Genomic DNA, 25,534 nt, shown 5'->3' with positions numbered 1-25,534 from the left:
CAGTGAGACAGCGGGTCTGACGGCATATCTGACAAGTGGTATTCCCCGTTCCAAGCTCAACAAGCTCACTGTGAAATCATGTCTGGATAAGCATACTAGAAAGTCGGTCCCCAATGACAGAACTTTATGACACTTGCATCTTCAGGAGAAATAGCATTACAAATCAAATGGGTAGCAGCTAATGATCAAGGATATTTTATTGTAGATGAAACTACTGACAATCCGAACAAATATGTATTAAGGCTTTTAGTGGGACCCAGGATGGAATCTTATGCTTTTGTTAATCTTCATTCTTAACAATTCCACAATGATACAAAGTTTCAGTATTGCATATTTTGTATTGTTGCTGATGGAGCGAAATGTGATGAAGTGTGGACTGTGGGACTGTGCTTGCACATCAAGTCTCTTAGATGTTACTTGCATTTTCCAATCTCAAATCTATGTTCCTTGGCTTAAAACATTTGGCCTGCTTAGTGCACAATATTTATCAAGTTTGTGAGGCAATAGAAACAAATGTGAACAAGTTTTCATCTCCCACTAAGAAAATCTTCAGAAAAGCTAATGCTGTTACAAAAGTATATAAAAATCACAACATTTCCTTCACCATCTTACTGCATCATTACTAGATGGGGGTTCTTACATTAAGCTGCAGTATTTAAGTGTAACAATTTTTAGGTTGTATGGAGATATTTTTATATGGTTGGCCAGATGATCCTTCACTGTAAGAAAGTTGTATACGGACACTACTCCTTGACAGCAAACTGGATAAGAAGTGCTTTGAAGAAGAAGCACAGTGGACCATTTTGACAGATGCGAAGGATGTGCTTTAAGCTACTGGAAACCAGAAGTGCAAGCAAAGCTTGCACAAATGCATTGATGTAGAGGACATGCAAAACAAGAATACTAATTTAACGTGTGTGTGTGTGTGTGTGTGTGTGTGTGTGTGTGTGTGTGTGTGTGTGTGTGTGTGTTTGGGGCTTAGGGAACTCAATGGCAAGGTTACAGTGCTCTTATGCACATTAAAGAAACAAATGTGGATAAAATTATGAAAATGTTATTGCACAATGAGGAGAAAGCCTATAAAATGACACTCATGCACTCATTCCCACTTCACCAGATAGACTACACAAACTCTCATTTCATTTCACACACCTTAATACAATGGAGAAAGGTCATATATCTCAGATTAAAACAGAAACAAAACAACAGAGGTGCTAAAAGAGAGGCTCAGGGAAGTGTCACTGGCTGACCACTTACAAGAAACATGGGCAAACCTGGCACCCTCTCAACACTTTATAAACATTTCCCTAAAATGTTTGGAAACACGCTGGACAAATCAAAAAACTTTAAAACTCTCGCCACATTCATTTCAACATTACTCAAAACAGAGGGTAGACTTGTTGGCTAATCTGCCACTACTCACTGGTCGGAAAATAAAACAAATCCACTAAAATGTGGCACACAGTGACCTCTGTGTCACAGGGCTGTGGCCTATGTGATGTGAGGGTGAGTAAGTAGAACATCGTCCAATTGACAGGGCTGGAAGGAGGTATGCCACAGCACATTGTGGGCTTTGCAAGATGGAGCTTATTGTCCGTCACTTCCAGCCACTCGTCCAGCCACTGATGGAAGACAACATAGTTCAACAGTGAGAAGATAGCATGCAGGGGGATGGCACACCAAACTAACTGAGCATCGAGACATGTCTCTTTAATTGCTACACCTACCCTTTCATTCCCCATATACGCCGGCACCCAGTAGAAAGACACTTCCTATCATCTGCTCCAGTGCCTGCAAGATTGCCTATAATTCTGCATGTTGTTGTCTTCAGTCCAGAGACTGGTTTGATGCAGCCCTCTGTGCTAATCTACCCTGTGCAAACCTCTTCATCTCTGAGTAACTACAGCAACCTACATCCTTCTGAATCTGCTTAAAGTATTCATCCCTTGGTCTCTCTCTACGATTTTTACCCTCCACGCTTCCCTCCAATGCTAAATTGGTGATCCTTTGGTGCCTCAGAATGTGTCCTACCAACCAATCCCTTCTTCTAGTTAAGTTGTGCCACAAATTCCTCTTCTCTCCAATTCTGTTCAGTACCTCCTCATTAGTTACATTAACTACCCATCTAATCTTCAGCATTCTTCTGTAGCACCACATTTTGAAATTTTCTATTCTCTTCGTGTCTGAACCATTTATTGTCCATGGTTAGAATTCCATACATGGCTACACTCCACACAAATACTTTCAGAAAAGACTTCCTGATACTTAAACCTATACTCGATGTTAACAAATTTCTCTTCTTCAGAAATGCTTTCATTGCCACTTCCAGCCTACATTTTACATCCTCTTCTTTGACCATCATCAGTTATTTTTCTCCCCAGATAGCAAAACTCATCTACTACTTTAAGTGTCTCATTTCATAATCTAATACCCTCAGCATCAACTGGTTTAATGTGACTACATTCCATTATCCTCAGTTTGTTTTTGTTGAATTTCATCTCCTCCTTTCAAGACACTGTTAATTTCTGTTCAACTGCTCTTCCAGGTCCTTTGCTGTCTCTGACAGAATTACAATGTCATCGGTAAACCTCAAACTTTTTATTTCTTCTCCATGGATTTTAATTCCTACTCCAAATTTTTCTTTTGCTTCCTTTACTGCTTGCTCACTATACAGATTGAATAACACTAGAGATAGTCTACAAGCCTGTCTCACTCCCTTCCCAACCATTGCTTCCCTTTCAAGCCCCTCGACTCTTATAACTGCCATCTGGTTTCTGTACAAATTGTAATTAGCCTTTTGCTGCATACTCAGGATAAGGGGGTGTACCCGGCATTTGCTAAGTATACAGGGCAGGCATACCTACATAGAGATAGGACGACCTGTGGCCTGAAAAACAGGGATGTTTTATAAAGGGGCGTACCTACCAGAATAGAAAGAGGAAGTGCTCTCATAAGGTCAACCCATAAGCAAGGTATAGGTACTGATCCTAGGAGAAGGGGACAGTATCATGACTGAAGTCACAAAATTGTACAGGGATTATTCTGGAAAGTTGGAATTCTATGCACAGCTAGCAATATTACGTTTCATTAAGTTTACGAGAGTCAAAAGAACACTTTCATTTTGCCCAGAGTTCCTCCAAGCTACAAAACATAGTAAGAATATTACATACTAACAAGGGAACCTCCCCATCGCACCCCCCTCAGATTTAGTTATAAGTTGGCACAGGGATAGGCCTTGAAAAACTGAACACAGATCAATCGAGAAAACGGTAAGAAGTTGTGTGGAACTATGAAAAAATAAGCAAAATATACAAACTGAGTAGGCCATGCGAAAGGTTGGCAACATCTAGGAAGGTGTCAGCTTGCGAGCACCATGGTCCCATGGTCAGCGTGAGCAACTGTGGAACGAGAGGGCTTTGGTTCAAATCTTCTCTTGAGTGAAAAGTTTAATTTTTTTATTTTCAGACAATTATTAAAGTTCAGGCACTCACACATAATCAACTTCGCTCTCCAAAATTCCAGGACATGTTTAATTTTGCTTGGACATATGCAGGATTTGACGGTCTACACACGGAAACATTTGAAAATGTAAAAAACATATGTTTTGACAGAACACAGGGAAAACTGTGCGACTGTGAAACTGTTGCATTCATTTGTTGCAGTTTATGTGACAAACTCTTATGTTTTCATCACTTTTTTGGGAGTGATTATCACATCCACAAGAAAACCTAAATCGGGCAACGTAGAAGAATCTTTTTACCCATTCGCCAAGTGTGCAAGTTAGGTGGGTCGACAGCATATTCCTGTCATGTGACGCACACGCCGTCACCAGTATCGTATAGAATATAACAGACGTGTTTTCCTGTGGAGGAATTGGTTCACCTATGACTTTGCGATCAAATGTTTTCGGCTCCTATTGGAGAGGCACGTCCTTTCGTCTACTAATCGCACGGTTTTGCGGTGCGGTCGCAAAACAGACACTAAACTTATTACAGTGAACAGAGACGTCAATGAATGAACGGACAGATCGTAACTTTGCGAAAATAAAAAAAGTAAAATTGTCACTCGAGGGAGGACTCGAACCAAGGACCTCTCGTTCCACAGCTGCTCACTCTAACCACGGGACCACGGCGCTCTTCAGATCACATCGTCCTTGATGTTGCCTATCTTGCACATGGACTACTCAGTTTGTATATTTTGCTTATTTTTTCATAGTTTCACACAACTTCTTCCTGTTTTCTCGATTGATCTGTGTTCAGTTTTTCAAGGCCTATCCACTGCGTCAATTTATAACTAAATCTGAGGGGGCTGCGATCGGGAGGTTCCCTTGTAAGGAAAGGTAGTACAAAAGATGAGAACAGAAAATAGATTACTCATGTGTCATGAACAACTGGAATTTAAGATTGGAAATAAAGGAGGAGTCCTCACCATTCCTAAATACTAGTGAAGAGCTGACTAAAACCTTGAGCGAATGCTCATGGCTTAATATTAAAGTAGGATGAGAGAGAATAGTGAAGTAGTAAGTGAAAGATTATTCACAGTTATTGAAAGAAAAGAAATGTATACTGTTAAAATATGAAATTGTTATTATGTGTGATATTATTTACATAATGATTATGTATAAAATATCACGTGTCCGATCTGAGGGGGGGAATATGTAGTGATTCGAGAATTTCAGTGTAAATTCTAGAACCACTCGGCCTTCTACCGTCTCGACACAAGATATTTTAGATGCGACTATGAGATGATAGAATCCTACCCACTGCATGTCACATGTTTCCGTGTGCAAGTTTGAAATTCAGTCACACGAAGAATGTAGACGCAGCGGTCGAACGACACTGACCAGCACCTGTCGGACGATCCATGGAAGTTTTAGTGAAAGTGCGTACAAGAGGACTATGGAGTATTTATGTAGCTCTGTGATAATAGTGTCAGTGGCTGCAAGTGGAATGGTATTCTGGATTGCTTGGATTGACAAGGAAAGGTCCCCAGTGGTGACATTGACTTTTTGAAACCAAATATACGATTATATAGGTTAAGATCCCGCATATTACACACCGCAGCCATTCACTTTTGTGGGTCCTCGTTAGTGGGGGGGGGGGTAACAGATTCGTTTGCAGGAGGTCCAAATCTCGTCATGTGCAGTATTTTTTATTTTATTTTTAAATCTTCCTGGGATCCATAAGTCTTCAGCTCCTGGTTTGGTTTAGGTACATTGATGACATCTTTACCATATGGACTGTTAAAATACCCGGAATCTCAGAATAGCTTCTAATTTCACATGGTCATGTTCTATAAAGCTTACTAACAAACAACAGTACTTACATTCTGACAGTTACCATCCATTCCATGTCAAATGTTCCCTCCCATACATCCTTGGCATTTGAGGCATTGTGCAGATGCAGACTCCTTACAGCAAGACACCACCATTCCCCCCCCCCCCCCCCCAACAGCCTTCATCCAACATAATTACCCCACCAGCCTAGTTCAAAAGCAGATTTCCCAGACAATCACATCCAATCCTGGTACAGCTGATCCCTCCAAAAAATAACTTCGGAGCATGTCACAGGTCACTCAGTATTATCCTGGTCTGGAATGTATTTATCAACTACTTCGACAAGGTCATGACTTCCTAAGATTATGTCCTGAAACGAGATCGATTCTGTCTGACATTTTGCCCACCACACCCAGAATAACTTTTTGTCACTCTCCCGATCTCTGCAATATTCTTGTCAGACCCTATGCTCCTTCTGCACCAATCTCCCTACCCTATGGCTCCTACCCCTGTGACCATCCCCACTGCAAGACTTGCCCTGTGTACCCTCTTATCACCACCTATACCAGTCCTGTAACTGGCAAAACATATATTATCAAAGGGAGAACCACCTGTGAAATGACGTGTCATATATCAACTGTTATGTAAACACTGTTCGGCCTTTTATATCGGCATGACTACCACCAAATTATCAGTAGGGATGAATGGGCATAGGCATAGGGTGCACATTGGCAACAGACAAAATCGTGTTGCAGAGCATGCTCTACAGTGTGACAATCATGTCCTTGGTGACTGTTTCGCCACACATGCCATCTGGATTCTTCTCCTAAACACCAGTTTCTCAGAACTCCACAGGTGGGAAGAAGTGTTACATGTTCTTGGTTCTCGTTGCCCACCTGGCCTTAATTTACATTAATTTCTTCCATGTCAGCATTTCTTCACAAGTAACTACTCCTTTCTTCACTCCACTTTAGTCTTCTACATCTTTCATTTTCTTACCTGTCTATTTTTCGCTCCCCCCCCCCCCCCTCCCCCACTCACTCTCCTCTGTTTACAGTGCACTTAGCTTTTCACTCTTATTAACTCGTGCATGATCTTTGAGCAGTAATTCTGTCTTGCATATTACCCTGTCTTCCAGGTTTTCAAATTGGTCTTTCCTTCTCATGCCGGCCCAGTAAGTCTCCCCCGACTCACAGTTCTGGGTGACTTTCCCAAAATCTACCCTAGACCTCTCTAGTCCTTTTCCTTCACTCCTCTTCCTTCCCCTTCAACCCTTCTGCCTGAAGAAAGAGCCACTGTCTCCGAAAGCTTGCCTAATTATAATCTTTTATGTGTGTGTTCTGCTGCCACTTGGTGAGTAGACTTTTTATCTATCCAATTACATTATTTTGTCAAAAATGGATTGTTTTTGTTGTTACATTATAATATCCAATTATTTAAAAATTCTAATCTATCAGTCAAAAGACAAAAAAACCAAATAAATTATTTATATTGACTGTGCGATGGTGCGAAACATGTATTTTTTGTTACCAGATGTACAATCTGTTTTGCACGGTAATCATCATACAAACATTTAAAATGTAACCAAAATATCGACTGCACTATGGGCAAAATAACACAGATGAAGAAGGGTTTATAAGTAACACGAAATTCAAGCAAAATGAGAAATAGATATAATGAATGCAATAATGTGGAGAAAAAAACAGGACAATAGAAACAAAAAAAATTAAATCAAAATTTATACATAAAATTAATTAAAAAAATATAATTAATTAAAAACACTTGAACAAAGATTTCATGATGGGAAAAAACATGAGAGCAGATGAAGAAGTTCATATTATGATTAAAATTATGTGACAAAGGAATGGAAATTAAAAAATTACATTTAAATCATTAATTGAATAAAAATGATGATCAAAGTCATTTTGATAAAGATTTAAAAATAAAAGAAAAGGTGACTGCAGCTGATGAGGTTTGAACCCACAACCTGCTACATGTGAATGTATTATGCTATCCACTATAGTACAGAAGCAGATCATGTAATGCAATTTTTTTAACACTATTGAGTGTCACACAAAATTCCAATTATTTTTTTTTTTTCATCAATTACTTGCAAACGAAGGCCCACTGAGGTGAATGGCTGGAGTGTGTGATACCTGGGATCTTAACCTACATAACGATATACATGGTTTCAAAAAGTCGATCCCACCACTGGAGACCTCTTCTTGTGGGTGTTGGATAGATAACCCAAAGGCTGATATGCATCCAGAACCAAAGTATTTTCTGCTGAGGGTCCTGTTACTATAAAGACAGAAAGGGCATTACTTTCTTTTACATTAATTCCAGAACTACCTGGTCTAGCATCAGAATTTAATGATGAACGTAAGCCCACAGCTTAACTACTACTGATTTTAATGGGAGACACTAACCAAAGATATGTATGCTGATTAATAATCAAGACTGAGATCTCGGTATCAAAAATGAATAATGTCACTGATAGTGTAAAGGCAGAAGTTGATAATCTTGACTCTGTAATTTCTGGCAACAATGGCATGCTTGACTGCTAACAGCATGGCTTGCTCTAATGAACATCTATGTGGCACTGGTGAAAACACTGTTGGCAGACATAATTATAATGTGGGAAACTACAGCTAGCATACAGAGAAAAACTATCATGATAACTAGGCAGTCTGCAGAAGTTTCACCGAGACAGGGTAGAAAATGTGTTATGGAGCTGAGTTTGATTCGTTCCTGGTCTAGTGAGAGTCACTCCACTGACACCGGGACTACATAACATTTTTGGAATCACACCATCAGGTGGACTGAGTCCATCACATTTGCTAATCAAAATGACAGTTCTAGTATTTCACCATCTATGCAAATGGTGGCCCCAGAAAGAAGGATCTGGCTGCCAAAATAATTGGTCACACACTTCACTATCCAGTGCTAATCTAACCACCACTTAACATACCAATGGTTCTGCATATGATAGTCCACAATGATCAATAGTGCACAAGTATTTAATGTTGCCTTACAATGTTGAAAAACACTAAATGAGTGGGAATCACATGATTTTTGTAGCAACATGTTCACTTTAAAGTGAGTGCACATTGGTGACGGGCAGCACTGATGGGTCAGATAAAGGGACCAACTTTTTGCACAAGGTAACATAGCTGTGGTTTGCAGATAACAGAAAAAATCATTGTCACTCCAGGCACTAAACGTCACTTGTCTGAAATGGAACTGAAGTTATCAATGCTTTTGGTTCTCTTCCTAGCCCTCATGAGATCCACTGAATGGCTGGAAAGCTGGGATAGCAGGAAGTGATTGTAAAAGTGTCACATCTGTCAGCTTCTGTATGAGTTTGTACAGCTGAATGAGCTGCTGTTTCCAAAGCTCGACAGAATGCTGGTTCATCTTGGTTGAAACACTCAGAGAAATGAACTGACAAGTACTGGTCCGTAAATCTGTGTCACCATTGTTTTTAGTCTGCTTCTTCAATACAGACTTTATTAAGTATACCTTATTTACAAATAACAATATTATATCCATCCTGGATTTTCTATTATTTACAACTAAGTCACAGAAAGTAATAGTTCCTGCCTCCTCTAGAAATAAACAAATCAAAGGGTGTCTAGAGGTAGAAAAGTTGTGGCTGACATAACACACTGAAGGTTACTTGAATAACTAATGCGTCAATGCTGGAGAACGCTTTTTGTAGTGTCAACTGAGAAACATTCAGATACAAAACACAGTCTTGGTGCACCTATAAGCCATCAGTTTTGTTCACTGAAAAAACAACTGTCGGTTGAACAGTAAGCAAAGACAGTCCACATACGTACACAGCTAAATCTGTGCACTAGCAAAACATAATCAGTAGGTGAAATAATCCAAATCACAGTCCAGCAGAAAACCACATGTAGGGGCATCATCAATCATCAATAGATGCACAAGAGAGCTTGCTGTAAACATGAGATAAGTGACAAGTGAGATTGTTGTGGTGCACAGCAGCTCTTAAATCTGCTGCAGTTACTTTGCCACAGAACCTGGCACCAGGAGATTTATCCTTCCACTTTGCAATATGTACGTGTAAGTATATCAAGTGATCCATCGGTACGTCTAACAGGATTACAAGGCATACCTCCTGTGTCCGTTGATATATAATGTTCTTTCTCTATTCATAAATGTTTACAGAATGATTGCAGATGCCGTATCACTCGTAAAACCATTAAAATGTTTAATGTTGTTTGTTTCAACAGTTTCCTGAATGAATAACTGAAGCAGGTCACTTTCGCTATATTTTTCAGTGCTCGAGTGAATTCTTTTGCAAGGTTAGCAATTTAATGACTTTTATATGAATTCCATAATAAATTTTCACATTTGGAATCACTATATTTTTTTGGACCCTTTCTAGATCTAGTAATAACATCATAAATGATGATTTTACACAAAACTAAAAAATTCAACAAACTAAATCTATTTCACAAAAGTCTGTGGGTTATTTGTACTGCTCCAATTGCTCCTGTTGGCAAGATAGAAGCAACGATGTCGTACGAATACCAGACATTTTTGTGCTAACTTATAACATCTGCAAATGCATTTAACTGTGCAAATCTTTTATTACTTTCTTCCACTCTGTTTCATGTATATTAACCCATGGGCCTACAACAATGAATGAGACTCAGCGTAAGGAAGTTGGACATAAATAGTAAGCATGAGTTTGCCTCATGGTACTTCTTGTGGACCACACATAAACACGAAAAGCCTGGCTCATAATATGTCTTGCAGGGACATACGAAAACACCACAAGTGAGATTCGCAGTTCAACACTTCTTGATAATCTCTTACTTCAGTTACATGTCCTCCTTTATTGCATTCCCACATCTCACCTGTAATCCCCTAATGGAATTAAACAACCCATGTACCTATCATGTCATTAAAAATAACATACAATACTGATGACAGTGATAAGTGTTTTGTTACTGCAGACAGTGATTCAGTAGCTTCTACCAATAACAATGCTATGGATAGTGGTATTGTGTTTCCTGTATGAAAATGTCCAAGGATATTAAACATTTAAGATTACACCGATGAGGAAGACAGTGTCAATCATTGAAGCAGTGGATTTAGAAAGAAGAAAATAACAAGCCAATAATATGGAAGTATATGCAGACACCTGGCATAAGCGCACCAATTTTAGAGTGGTTAAGTGGAAGTACAAGAAGGTTAGACATTTTACATGGCGTCCAGCAATGTGTTTTGGGATAATATTGTCACAGAAACAAATCGGAATGCAGAACAAAAAAATCTTCAATGAAAATACAAGACAGAAAATTGATGAAACATGGATTACTGTCAAATGTAATGAAATTAAAATATACTTTGGAATCGCATAATAATGGCTCAAGTAAAGAAGGAAAAAATGAAACATACTGCTCCAAAAAAAATCATAGAAACACTAAATATTAATTTACAAATTGTTACTGATACATTATCCACTTGCAAATAATAACTCATTTATGATCATGGATGAATCAGTCATATTCATTTCTCAGATATCTCAACAGTATTTATTATTTCACAATTCTTTAAGTTGCACCAAAACATAAATGACATACAACACACACGTTTTGCAAAGGTTCAAGCACGTAGCTAAAGAGTTCAATGGCTCAACATGTGACCAACCTTCTTGTTTGCTATGACCCAAGCAACTGGGAGATAGTAGGTAGGCCAACAGGTTATTTTCTAGCCTCCTCTGAGCAGGCATAAAACTCAATTTATAACAACTCGCACTGATGGTAATGTAGAGACCGATGGTACTAAACAGACATTTTCCCAGATGAATGACAGCAGAGATCATGAGATGAACTAATAATCAGCATAAGTCCAGAATGTAGCCAAGTCATCTAAAGCACATACAACCACCCAGGGAGAAAAATCCAACCACAAACCTAAATCACGCAAGGTCAAAACCCTACTATTCAGTGGCCTACAAGTAAGGTTTCAGTGACTAGTGAGAGAGTTGCCACAATCGCCGGTCTATGGTATACTGGTACACACTAATCAGGGTGGCACCACCCCAAATGCTTCCCACAGTGGCTGCACCCCCATATGGTCAGAGCTGCGGTTGATGTCTGGAGCCCAAGGATCTTTGACTTGTTCTCCCTATTGATACTCAGGCTAGGCAGGGAATCTGAATCAACCTGTACACCCAATCCCTTCCCCCTTTAATCGGCACATGGGGTTGAAAGTGGTCCAGTCCTCTGCTAATCACGCTGAGGGGAGTGGGTGCCGGAAGTGATAGAGATGTGACCAATAAGTTGTTCCCCATGGCCAACACAGCAATGCTCAAACTCCCCCGACTGTGATGGTAGGGGTCTGCCAATGGTGGGGGTGGGAGGTGGAAGTGGCTTAGGAAAGGGGTTTGACCTCTGGTGACTCTCTATGCTGATCATTGTCTACTTCCTGACAATGCCTAATAAAAGGGCAGAGGCCATAATAATAAGATGCATGCTCATGGACAGGCCAGTCCCTGAGGTGGTTGCAGACAGCATGCCCATCTGGTGGTGGTAGGAAATGCGGGGAGGGGGGAGGAGGGAAAGTATGTCATGGTGTGGATGAAGCTGATTCTGGCACTGGACCAGCTGCTCCTGGCCGGCCTGAACCTCAGACATCTGCCTCCCCCAATTGCCAATGACAACGCCTTCGGTTCACCTAGGGTACCAGCGAAAGTACAAGCACAATAGGGATGTCCACGGGGTAATACAGTTGTGCGCAAGGGAGGTAACCCCGTGAAATCAGGCTTAGCAGTTCAGACAGGGTGCAGTGTCTGGGCCCTTATAAACGTTCCAGCCAGGATATGTCCATTCATGGGGATAAACAGTAGTGAGCCAGGAATCCGGTGAGTGCTATCCGGAGTCAGCTGTCATCAGTAGTTTGCGAATCTGCATCTTGGAGGTGCTGACCACCCACTTAGCTTCAAAATTGTATGTGGCATAGAAAGGAGTGGTGGTCAGGGGCTCAATGCCATTGTGTCAACAAAAATCCTGAAACGTCAATGCCTTGAACTGAGGCTGGTTGTTGGATGGAACCTAGGGCAGATGAGGGACCTCTATCAGAAATATGATAGGCAGGATATAGACAGTAGTTGCCATAGTAATTAGAGCCATCCATGCAACATATGGAAAGTTAGAGGGGGTCATCAACATGATCAGAAACGGACCAGCAATATCAACATGTACCCTTTGCCAGGGTTGGTCAGGGTTCAGTCAAGCACTGAACTACTGGACAGGGGTTGACTGGTTGTGGGCGCAGGCATGAAAATTCAAGACAGTATTTTCAATGTTGGTGTCAACCACAGATCAATACACATGACATCACACTATTGTCTTCATTCTGGATATTCCTCAATGTGAAGTGTGCATGACCTGCAGTATGTGGGGGCAATGCATGGTGTAATGGAACTTATTAAAGGCTTTACTTTACCGAAGTATGTGATACACTCCAAATTCAACCAGTTTAATGAGTATTTATGATTATAGAAAAGTTATTGTGTATGTTACCATTGATTGCATAACATGTCTCCATAAACAGTCAATCCATTAAATTATACTGAATAACTGACCCACACAAAACTTAATATCACTTGATCACTGATACAGCAAATGTCATCATGTAAAAACACTAAGTTCATCTTAAATAATTAATACGAAGTACGAAAAATAGTGGCCAACTTCGATATTATGGATCTCCTTACATAAAAATCACCCAGTGAAACCTATTTGTTCACTAGGAGCGTTTTCACTCAGTATTCACGTAATCAATCCTATTTTAGACGAAAACCAATGTAATTCTTAATAATTCATGTTATTTACTTATTTATGCAAATTAGAGAAGTCAATTGACAAACTTCTAAAAAACGGCCTTTTTGTAACAAAGAATTATTCTGTCAAGTCAACAAATCTGTCTGTCATTTTAATAACATGTTAAATTATGTCACTTGCTGTAAATTAATAGCTTTTCTGCACAAATTATGATAACAGATGTACATGTGACTTATAAACTATATCTCTTTTTAGTAGTTCTTTGACAAGGTTATAAATACAAGCAGCAAGAAGGGTTGAGGGCGCAGTCAGAATGTTACTTTGGTAAATCAGATTTAGAGCCAGCATCAGCATCGAGACACAGCAGCGATCCAGCAAGCAGCAGCGATTACCACAATGCATTTTAATGGCGCCAACCTAACAAGTGCTGACAAGCTCCGTAAATGGGAGTGAAATAGTGCGATTATAGCAATTAGCAATATCTAAGACTAGGCGACCATTTATAAAAGTGGGGGCTTGTGCGGGATCTGTAAGTGCATCGATGATAATAGTGCAGCGATAAATTTCGTAAGTGCTTAGCACTCCAAAAAAGTTTATTTGTGCAGTGTGGCAACAGTGAAAATATGTCAAAGTGAAAAAAAAAGTGTGTATGTGCGACTACGAAAAACTATCATCACACTGCTCAGAAGATTAACGTCTGGATTATGTCAATGGAATTCATCAATCAAGACTTCAGCTTTGATATAACCGAATAAAAGTGAAGAAAGCCAACAAGAACACCGACCACGACATCATAGCATAGCTACAAAAAGCAAGGTATTTTGTTGTTGTTGTCATTTAAAAAATTAATAGTTAACATGTCTCTACCTGAGAGTGATGAGATTGTAGGAAATGTAAAAATTGAACCAGGGGATGGTGAACAATTAAACTTAACAGAGTGGCTAACAGAGTTTGCAACTCAAATAAGCTTGCAACTTAAACAATCGAGTGAACAAATAAGTTTGAAACTTAAAGAAAACACAGATAGACTGGATAAGTTAAGTTTGAATTTTGATCTATTAAGTACTCATCTCAATGAGAAGTATGAGGAAATTAAAACTACCCTCAGTAAGGACACTAGAGAACAGTTGATACACTTCAGAAAAGAATTTCAAGTTAAAGTTGAAAGTTTAAATGAAAACATACAAGCTAACACAGACAGCATTGCTGTCATCTACAACAGAGTAGATACTGAAGTTGGAAGATTAGATCAGAGAATAGACAAAACGTCAGAAAACCTTAAACAAGAATACAACCTGTATACCACTAATGTAGATACAAAATTAGAAAATATACACGCTAAATATACACAATTGGAGGACGCATTGATGTCCAAACAAACGATTTACAATCAAAATACAATGTATGGGCACATTCAAGTGAAATGCTTTCCTGGTGAAAATCTTCACCCTATTGACTTTATTCACCAATGTAAGGATATGTTTGTTGTAGGAATGTCAGATAACATAAAAATTAAGTTAGTAAAAAGGTTTCTAGAAGGGGAAGCCGTATCCTGGGCAAATGAGAATAATGATTCTTGGAATACTTTTGAAGAGTTTGAAGCTAAATTTATTTGTAAATTTTGGTCACAATCCATACAAGCCAGATTAAAGTCAGAATTTCTAAATGGACCAGTGTATAGAGGGAAAGTAGGTGGAATGCAAAAACTTTGCAGAGATCAATTGAAAAAAACTTGCTCACTTGAATAACTCTTTTGATATTATGACACAAATTGATGTTTTAAAAAGAAGGTTACCAGAGAGACTGCAGTGGGAATTGGTCCATGGACCAGACGATTCAATGGAAGAGTTCCTGAAATTTGTAGATAAATTAGATAGGGCCTTGGAAAGAGAAAATAACCAAAGTTTTGGCTCTGGCAACAACCAGTATGGGGGGTGGAACAGGAATGTAAATAGAGATTATTATGGGAGGAGAGACTTTGAAAATTCTAGAAATAATGCTCCAAATAGGGGAGATAGGAGATATGAAAATGATTTCAGAAACAATACACAGGAGGGAGGATGGAGGAGAGATAACAGGAATGATAGAATAGGTATTGGGGAAGAGAACAAGATAGAAGGGGGTTTGTTGAAACTAGTGAACAAAACGACAACTACAAATGGACAGACCGAGGTATCCAGCCGGGAAACGGTGGACAGTCCCACTAGATGTCCGTAGTTTTGGGGCTAGACCATATTATGACAGGACAACACATAACCTAAACTGGAAAAGGAGAGGATACAATGTAAAGAGTAAGTACCATGAAAATACTGATGTTGAAACTTCCTGGCAGATTAAAACTGTGTGCCCGACCGAGACTCGAACTCGGGACCTTTGCCTTTCGCGGGCAAGTGCTCTACCAACTGAGCTACCGAAGCACGGCTCACACCCGGTACTCACAGCAGAAGTAAAGCTGTGAGTACCGGGCGTGAGTCGTGCTTCGGTAGCTCAGTTGGTAGAGCACTTGCCCGCGAAAGGCAAAGGTCCCGAGTTCGAGTCTCGGTCGGGCACACAGTTTTAATCTGCCAGGAAGTTTCATATCAGCGCACACTCCGCTGCAGAGTGAAAATCTCATTCTGGAAATACTGATGTTGTTAGAATGAATAAATTAGAATTTAATAAAAGGTTTTGGGATACTATGAGTAAAAGTGATACAGTTAATAAAAACAGTGTTCAAGCACAGGTAGTTAGTGAAAGTGCAGAAGTTGAAGGTATTGCAGAGTTCCATAGTTGGGCTGAAAAAGATACTGGTGTTAATAACAAGTCAGACACACCAAAAATAGAATCTATTTTGGGGGGTTTACTTGATAAGAAGGGGGATGACGAAGTGTTTAATGGAGCCAAAGACTCAATTGCTGAGATTCAGATACATAAGGGGGAAACTGAAGATGGGGTTGTTGTGGAAAAGGAGGAAGAAGTAATAGAGGGACATTTAAATAATGGTCCTAAGTCAAGTGATGTTATTGATGAGAGTGTAGAGGAAGAAATAAAATAATTTGTAGAATTGAAAAGTGATTATGAGGTAAAGGTAAGTGATGTGACAAATATGGGTAATAATGGGGTTAATTTAAGTGAAATGTAGGCTAGGGAATGTGTATCTGATGGCATGCTATTGCCTATTGGGAACTATGAAACACTAATCTATGAGAATGGTAATAATAATAATAATATTAAAGAAAATATAAAGGGATGGAATGTAAATGTGTGTTTTCAAGAAAAAGGGGAAAAAGTTTTTAGAAGTTTTGTGGAACAACTATGGGAACTGTATAAACAAAGATGCCTTTTGGAAAGAATTAGCAAAGGTAAGTGCAACCTTGTATCCTATATGGTGGATAAGAATCCGTAGTGGACTTCATAAAAAATGGGGTGAAAACAGTAGTTTGTTAAGTGACAACACAGTGTTAAGAGGAACAGATGAAAACAAAGGTTTATATTTAAATGTCAATGCTTTGCAAACAGAGAGGGATGTGTCTAAGTGTAGGAAAGAGACATTAGACTTAGGAACTAAAGAAATTGAAAATGATCTATTGTTTGAAAATACTGAAATAGACAAAGATGTTGAGCTAGGTTGTCCATATGTTAAATTAATCATTGACAAGTGGGAAGGTAGAGTGTTAGTAGACACAGGAAGTCCTGTTTCTGCCATCACTTCTAGACTTAGAGATAAGCTCAGAAATTCTCAACATTTTCCTGAGATGCCAGTTGTTGGATTAAAAGATCAAACCAGGGGACCTTGTACTCATCAAGACACAAGAGAAATCAAAATTATTGTCAGCCGAACTTAAAAAGTTTTTTGATATTTACATTGGTCCATTTGAAATAAAAGAAAGCCAACATCCTAATGCGTATAGACTTATCTTTCCCAGATCAAGAAGGTTATTTGGATTAAGAAACATCACTGAATTGAAACCATATAAACATGATTAAGCACATTTCCCTGTTTGAATACAGTTACTTACCCATTTTCCGTAAAGCATGTTATCAGCAAAGATTTTTACTGGGTGTGTCAAATAGCAACTACCACTAATCCTACAAACCCTGGAAAAGTTCCAGATCTCTGAGACAACGTTTTTATATTTTTATTGTCACTATTGAATATTAAATTTTGAGACATCTTCTTTACTTCCAATGGGCAAGTTTAACCATGCACCCAAAGAGGTGACAAACATTTATTACTTTCTGTTTATATTGTTGAATATGGGACATACTTGCACCAAATATAAAAGACAATGTAAAAAATTGTTGTGCAAGACCCATCATTTTGTTACTATTCTTTTCTTAGGCATAAGATTTGTGTACAATTTTCTACAGCTAATCAGATGTTCACCAAGTTTGATGTTTGTGTTATGTTGTGACCAATTTAAGTGTGCAATTTTGGTATTCATATGTTCTTGTACTATCTTGACTGTGTGTCTCAATGGGAGACAATATTTAAAAAACTTTTCTTTTTTTCCAAATGCATATTATATTCATACATGTGACTTCACTAGTGTTTGTGTTTATATATCATTTCCATACTTATAATTATGTTCTTTGTTTTCAATTCCTTTATGAGGCTCAAAAAGAGCAGACAGTTGCAATATTTTCCTATGGACATCTGACCTGTCCGTCTGTGTAATATATTTATGTTCCTTCTATTATCTTGATTATTCTGTGACTCAATGAGAGCTGACTTTGAAATAATTTACATATATTTTTTATATATCTTAAAATCGCATGTGATATATTTGTATCTGTGTTTGATCATTTTCCATGTGGCTCACTGGGAGCAAAGATTATACAATTTTTTTTTTTTTTTTTTTTTTTTTTTTTTACTTTCATATATTACTAAATATTTTTATTATGCTGTCATCTGAGAGTCATAACACAAAGTACAATTGAAACAACACAACTAAAATATTGGCAGGAAGAAGTCATTTTGAAACGGTGTAACGGTCATTGTATACATACACATAATGCCTAGTAAAACAAAAAATTTAGTAAAGTAGAACTTTTCCAAATTTTAGCCATTTGACACATTTGTCCTAGTCGGCTAATATCATTAACATTCTGTAAATAATATTACCCGAGGGGAGTATTGTAACGGAACCTATTAAAGGCTTTACTTTACTGAAGTATGCGATACCCTCCAAATCCAACCAGTTTAACGAGTATTTATGATTATAGAAAAGTTATTGTGTATGTTACCAATGATTGCATAACATGTCTCCATAAACAGTCAATCCATTAAATTATACTGAATAACTGACCCACACAAAACTTAATATCACTTGATCACTGATACAGCAAATGTCATCATGTAAAAACACTAAGTTCATCTTAAATAATTAATACGAAGTACGAAAAATAGTGGCCAACTTCGATATTATGGATCTCCTTACATAAAAATCACCCAGTGAAACCTATTTGTTCACTAGGAGCGTTTTCACTCAGTATTCACGTAATCAATCCTATTTTAGACGAAAACCAATGTAATTCTTAATAATTCATGTTATTTACTTATTTATGCAAATTAGAGAAGTCAATTGACAAACTTCTAAAAAACGGCCTTTTTGTAACAAAGAATTATTCTGTCAAGTCAACAAATCTGTCTGTCATTTTAATAACATGTTAAATTATGTCACTTGCTGTAAATTAATAGCTTTTCTGCACAAATTATGATAACAGATGTACATGTGACTTATAAACTATATCTCTTTTTAGTAGTTCTTTGACAAGGTTATAAATACAAGCAGCAAGAAGGGTTGAGGGCGCAGTCGGAATGTTGCTTTGGTAAAGTGTGTGTGTGTGTTATTGTATGAGGTGGATAAACAATGCAAAGAACATGTAAAGGAAGTACTACTTTGTGTTGTGTCATGGTCTTTGGTGGACAGTGGAATTAAGATGGCCACCAGACTAATAAATATTTGAAGTTTACATATTTGTTGGTTTCGCTCGTTCTTTATCATCAAAAGCACATAAAAAACACTGGACCTCATGTTTTTAACCCTAGACAACCAGATTTAGAGCCAGCGTCAGCATCGAGACACAGCAGCGATGCAGCAAGCAGCAGCGATTACCACAATGCATTTTAATGGCGCCAACCTAACATCAAGTGCTAACAAGTTCCGTAAATGGGAGTGAAATAGAGCGATTATAGCAATTAGCAATATCTATGACTAGGCGACCATTTACAATGGGAAGTGGTCAGTAAATCAGGTGACAATGTTGACTGGAAGTCATCAGCTGATCACGGATCACAACAGTGACTAAGACAACTAACAATGTTGACACCTAAGGAATTGTGATACAAAACTTGTGCTGATGCAGTTACTTTGTAAGCCTTGCCAATTTTTAACACATCACTCAAGGTGGGGTCAGATGCCTCTACAGCTTTCACACTAATATTTGGATCCAGAGCGAGAAGAACAATAACATCACAGTTAAGCAGTCTGCATATGGCGTGCCACACTGTTTACAGGAGAAGTCACACTTGTGCACCAAGTCCTGTAAATCAGCCATCCATGCTGCATGAGATTGCTTACCTTGCTGAAAACATTGGTTAAACTTGAGCCTAGTTGCAACAGTGTGAGTCTAGTGACCACAATAATCAGTCAGCAAACCACAAACATCAGAAAGTGAGCCTGATTTTTGCACCACTTTTTACAGATTACTACTTGAAGACAATTTGAGCACACATTGATGGCCGGGATCAGTTATTTGACTTACCTTGCAGTGAAGAAAAAGATGACCTAAAAAAAACTCTCCACTCTCATTTGCCTTTCGAAACAAGCGAAAAGCAGAGGGAGAGGCAAGCCAACTGCAGCCATAGGATGTCGTTGGTTTTGCAGAAGCAGTAACAGCTGTGTCTGCTATTGCTGGTGGAGTTCCTGTTGTTGTTACTCTTGGTGCTGCTCCTGTTCCTGCTGTTGCTGATACAGCAACTTGAGAAATTCGGGATTCGAGGCACATGGGAATAGTTGTACGGGGAGAAAGTTCTCATTGCCAATTTTCTATCCTACTCTGTGTAGGCAGAAACACAGTTAATGATAATTCGCACTGATAGTAATATAGTGACTGGCGGAATGTAACAGGCAGTTCCCAAGACAAATGACAGCAGAGATCATGAGGTGAGGTAATAACCAACACATGTCCAAAGTGTAGGTAAGTCATCAAAAGCATATAAAACCATCCAGAGAGAAAAATCAAATCACAAATCTATACCAGGCAAAGTTGAAATTCTACCACTCAGTGGCGTGTAACTAAGGTTTCAATGACTAGTGAGAGACTGGCTGCAATTGACGGGCTGTGGTATATTAGTAAACACTAATCATGGGACGGTTCCATTTCACATGCTTCCTGTAGCACCTGCACCATATGTGGCCATGAGCTGCAGATGTCGCAGTGAGTCTGGATCACGCTTGGATACTAAAGGTTAAATGATACTTTTTCCCATTTTATTCTACCCTAAAATGAACCCATAATTCCCTTCCTATTCACACTTCTTGTTCCTCTTCTTCTGTAGCTCTTCCCTCCCTGCCTGATCTATTGGCTCCAGTTCCTCCAGTAAAGATTACTACTTTGTGTTGCCAAATACAGACTCTACTCTGTGGTAACAGGAGAGCATCAGTGCAAACCATAACAATGTATTGGTTTTGCAGAATAAATCCATAATCCAAAAGCAAACTGACTTCCAGATTTGCTCTGTGTGATTTATTCATCCCTTCCAACATGCATCTGAAGTAATGTAAAGTAACTGGAGGTGGGGATAATCACACCGCTCCTTATTCTCAGTCCAAAGCCACATATATCCTGTACTTTTTTTTCCAGAACAGTCTTTTGTATAAATAACTATTTACAACCGATCTGTACCTCACCTTCCATTTGGTACGAGTAAATAACTGACAGTTTTATGAACATTTTCCTGCTCATGTTTCCATAAACTCTGATGGCTAGTCATAAATAAAAATATTTTCATTTGCAATTCAGTAAACTGTTTCTTTCATTCAAGGAACATAATGAGAAACAGATGGTGACATAGCCTCAGATGAATACTGGCTCAGTTTTCTTATAACCAGGTAGTATTCTTCTTCTTCAGCAGCAGAAGCTCCTTACAAAGAGGAGGCATGCCATTCTCATATCAGGCAGTTGAAGGCTACCCTCACGGCTGAAGTTGTTTGGAATGCATTAAAGTTCAACTCCCCTTCTCAGCACTTTAGGGATGAAACGTGACAGTTCACAAAATTTCGAAATCCATGTGTTAGTGTTGGTGAGGATAATGGGCAGATCTCCAGCAAAACTGGATAAAAAGAGAGAGACAGAGAGAGAAAAAACAGTGTGTTAAAGGGCTATGTCTCATGTGCAGTTTGGTGAGCAACACTTTGTTGCACTGGTGTGGTTGACATGAAGTCTACCTTGCCTATATTGTCTGCCATTTCCCCCCATTCGGTTTTCCATTGATACATGATTATTTTGTCAGATAATGAGATGATGACATGCAGGGGGAGTGGCACTTCTATGTACAAGACCATCCTGACATGCTTCTTTGTCTGCACTGGAAGCTATGTTGTTTGCCTGTACCCCGGTGTGTCCAGATACCCAGCAAAAGACCAACCTCGTGCCTTAGTGTTGAAGCCGCTGTAAGGTGTCATGGGTGAGCTGAATCAGCTTGTCTCTTGGATGCATTTGGTGGACCATTTGTAGAGCATTTAATGACTCAGGACAGATGAAACACCTTGTACTGAGATGCCTTTGAACTAACTCTAATCCCATCATAATGCCATATTACTCCACAACGTAATATGCAAATTGTTCTGGAAGCAGCTGGCCTCACCGAGTCTCAAACCCATGGCTGCAGCCAGTGGTGCTGCTAAATGAATGAATGAATCTGCTTCAAAATTACATCTATTTATATGGCTCCAAGGCTCCTATACTGAATTATTTTGCAGCCTTCAGTCACGTAGCTCACTATCAGGCTCTTCTTCTGATGTGGCAACATCATCCTGCTTGTTCCAGCTATTACCACTGCAAAATGCTGGTTTCTGCTTATCATGGCTAGCCAGTCTCACAATCGTTTTTGTGTGTATGTTATTCTGACCCATATGTTGTCACACTGCACTTACTGGTCCACAGTAAGAGCCATAAAGTAAACAAATTTTGATTCAAGGAGAGCCCTGCATGACTAAGCGAGCCTTATAGGACTTTGGGGGGGGGGGGGGGGGGGCTGAAGATTATTTACATCAACAGCCATTCACTCCATCAGCAAGTAGCACATCTTGAGATAGTGGGATATTTTATATAGGTGTGTACCTTACTTGCAGCCCAGACAGTGCAGCCATGGACATCATTCTCCCAAATAAACAATGTTTCATCATTGTGCCTAATGATATCCCCTGAAGCATGTCAAGTTTTTACGGTAGCAGAGGTCTGGTGGCACTGGCCAGCCCCCAGCCTGGGAAAATCAGGGTTACCTGGCTGTACCCAGCAAATATTGGGATCTCTCTGGGGAAAAACACAGCCCTCCCTTCTCCAAGTTGTGAACACTCTTTGTCAGGCCCCTCTGCTGAGTCCTGTCTGACTTGGGAACCCTGCCATTATCTATACTACTGCCAAAATAGCCATCAGCATCACTGAGATAAAAAAATCCTCCCACCAAGCACTGAAGGTGCCTATGATCAGGCGGTGCCCCTCAGGATGACAATTCATGACAATTCCAGGGTGACAATCTTGCTGCATTCTTTCAAAAGTCCACTTTAGATTCTTTTTAATTTTGGTTTCCAAATCAAAATCCTGTAGCTTTTGTCTTATTTCTGTGGTTTTTTTTTTTTTTTTTTTTTTTTTTTTTTTTTTTTTTTTTTTTTTTTTTCCCCACCAGTGTGCAGCCTGTGACTGCCCTGAGAAATTTCATCTCAGCTGACATAATTTCCTTCTGTCTTTCTTCAATAGTATCCACATCTCACTTCCGTATAATACTATCAGAACTGCCATTGATTTATAAAGCTTCAGTTTTTTTTTCAGAGTTTTGCATAGTTTTGTTTCTGCCTTGTCATTTAATGTTGTGGATATTTCACATCCAAGATAGTTGAAGGTGGATATGTGCTCCAACATTTTACCATTTATCTCAGTTTTGGATCTTATTGTGTTTCCCCCCCAAAATGCCATTACTTTTGATTTATGTAAAGATACGGAGGCATGCTGAAAAGTAAAGCCTCTGAATTTTTATATGAAAACTCAAAGTTTTTTAAATAAAACAAACTTTATTAACATTCCACATCTTTATAATTCATTTTCACATATTTATTTCTCAACATAGTCCCCAATGAGAGGCCAGTTTGTTGCAACTCCCACTGTAAAATGTTTGATTTTTTTGAAAGAGCCACAACCTCACCTCTGCTTGCACCGCTTCATCACTATCAATGTGAAGTCCTCGAAAGTGTTCTTTAAGTTTTGGAAACAGATGAAAATTGGACAAAAAGTAGGGACTGTATGGAGAAAGATTGATGACAAACAATTGATGACAATCAGCCCACGACGTCTAATTGCTGCTGATGTCACAGTGCTCATGCATGGTCTGACATTGTCGTGCTGAAGGAGAGGGTGCTCCATGTGTACAAAGTGTTCAAATTCATGCTTTGAGTTCTCTGAGGGTTTTCTCGTGCACTGACACAGTTATGTTACATGCTGCCATGTTGCACACTACAATTCAGAGCCCTGTAGTGGAAGAGGATTGCAACCTCTGTCAGCAAAGTGGGAAAGTCAATGGGGTAATACACATGACATGTAATACCTCAACGGGTATTGAGAACAGAATAGAAAATTCAGGGGCATTGCTTTTCAGCACACACTCATATTGTCAGTCCATAGCCCAATTCTTCTGCTATATTTCTTAAGAAGTATAGCCCCCTTTGTAAATTATCTTATGTCTGTTAAACAACAACATAGGCAGCATAAAAATACTGCTCAAACCGCATTTCGGTGGGAGCTTTGGAGTATTTTTTTATGTCAACTGAATTTCTTTTACCATGACACAGGCAAAGTGGAACAAAAAACACAAAAAATCAGATGATCCTGCTAGAAACAGCATGTTACATTATACAATAAACTTCACTTACCAGAATAAACCAAAAGGCAACGTACACAGCGAGCCATAGCACATCTGTACAGCCTTCTTTTCTTGTTGGTACTGTAGTCCTAGTGTTGACTTCATCATCACTACCACCACAGCAGGTCATGTTCCTTTAGCTGGCCTGTGCAAACAGAAACACTGGAGTATTATAAGGGGATAAATGTGAAACAACAGGTAATGACAGACATAAGGACATTCAGATTTAGAGTTAATGACTCGGCTCTTGCTGGATCACAAAAGACAGCTGAAATGTACAAACATACACTGAGGTGACTAAAGTCATAGGAAACCTCCTGATAACATGTCGTACTTCCTTTTGCCCGGCGTAGTGCAGCAACTGGACGTAGTATGAACTCAACAAGTCATTGAAAGTCCCCTGCAGAAATAATGAGCCATGTTGCCTTTATAGTGATCCATAATTGTAAAAGTGTTGCCAGTGCATGATTTTTTGCATGAACTGACCTCTCAATCATGTCCCATACATGTTCGATGGGATTCACGTCTGGCGATCTGCATGGCCAAATCATTTGCTTAAACTGTGCAGATTGTTCTTAAACCAATATTGAACAGTTGTGGACTGGTGACAATCCCATTGTTGTTTTGGGTTGGTTGGTTGGTTGTTTGAGGGTAAAGGGACCAAACAGCTAGGTCATCAGTCCCTTGTTTCAAATAGACTCCATTCTGCTAACGGGACATCTCAGAAAAGTCAGAACAATAAAACGGAAAAAGGGAAAAACGTAAAACGGCAGTCACGTTGTCATTAGTAAAAACAAATGAGGGAAGTCGGCAAGAGAACGAACCCAACACCATGCTGAAGCAGCATAGGCAAGACCACCTGTGACTTAAAAGGTACAACTGCTATAATGCAGAAAGTACATATGGGAATAGAAAGACTAACCAAGCCTTAAAAAGAAGGGGTAAAAACAGAGTAAAAGGGGAAAAAAAGAGGATTCCGGTCAGGGAGGTGAATCGGCAATCTCTGAACACTGCCTACAGTGGGAGACACCCAAACACTCACCGCCCTGCCCCAACACCAGAGAGAGATTAAAAACTTTAAAACTGATAATAAAAACCACTCTCCCGGAGGAAACCGAGAACCAGAGAGACCATCCGGGAATCATCAGCCAACATCAAAGGTAAAGTGTGGGGGAGTCTGTACTTAGCACGCAGAGCCAAAAGAAGGGGGCATTCAACCAAAATGTGGGCCACTGACTGGAAGGCTCCACAACCACATAGCGGGGGTGGCTCATCACGCAAAAGAAAACCATGGGTCAGCCTGGTATGGCCAATGCG

At 39.2% G+C, this 25,534-nt stretch overlaps 1 protein-coding gene across 2 annotated transcripts in view; it reads right to left on the bottom strand.

The window, feature by feature from the left end:
- LOC124608316 (choline transporter-like 1) overlaps window positions 1-25,534 on the bottom strand; it is a 176,501-nt gene that overhangs the window by 131,869 nt on the left and 19,098 nt on the right. For both annotated transcript variants that reach the window (XM_047139977.1, XM_047139976.1), the window contains exon 2: window positions 24,228-24,362. In XM_047139977.1, the coding sequence (XP_046995933.1) occupies window positions 24,228-24,347 (120 nt within the window). In that variant the 5' untranslated portion in view covers window positions 24,348-24,362. The remainder of the gene's footprint in view (window positions 1-24,227; window positions 24,363-25,534) is intronic.

The sequence above is a fragment of the Schistocerca americana genome, chromosome 1, assembly GCF_021461395.2.
Source record: "Schistocerca americana isolate TAMUIC-IGC-003095 chromosome 1, iqSchAmer2.1, whole genome shotgun sequence".
NCBI classification, from domain to species: Eukaryota; Metazoa; Arthropoda; class Insecta; order Orthoptera; family Acrididae; genus Schistocerca; species Schistocerca americana.
This window is presented reverse-complemented; position numbering and strand designations above follow the sequence as displayed.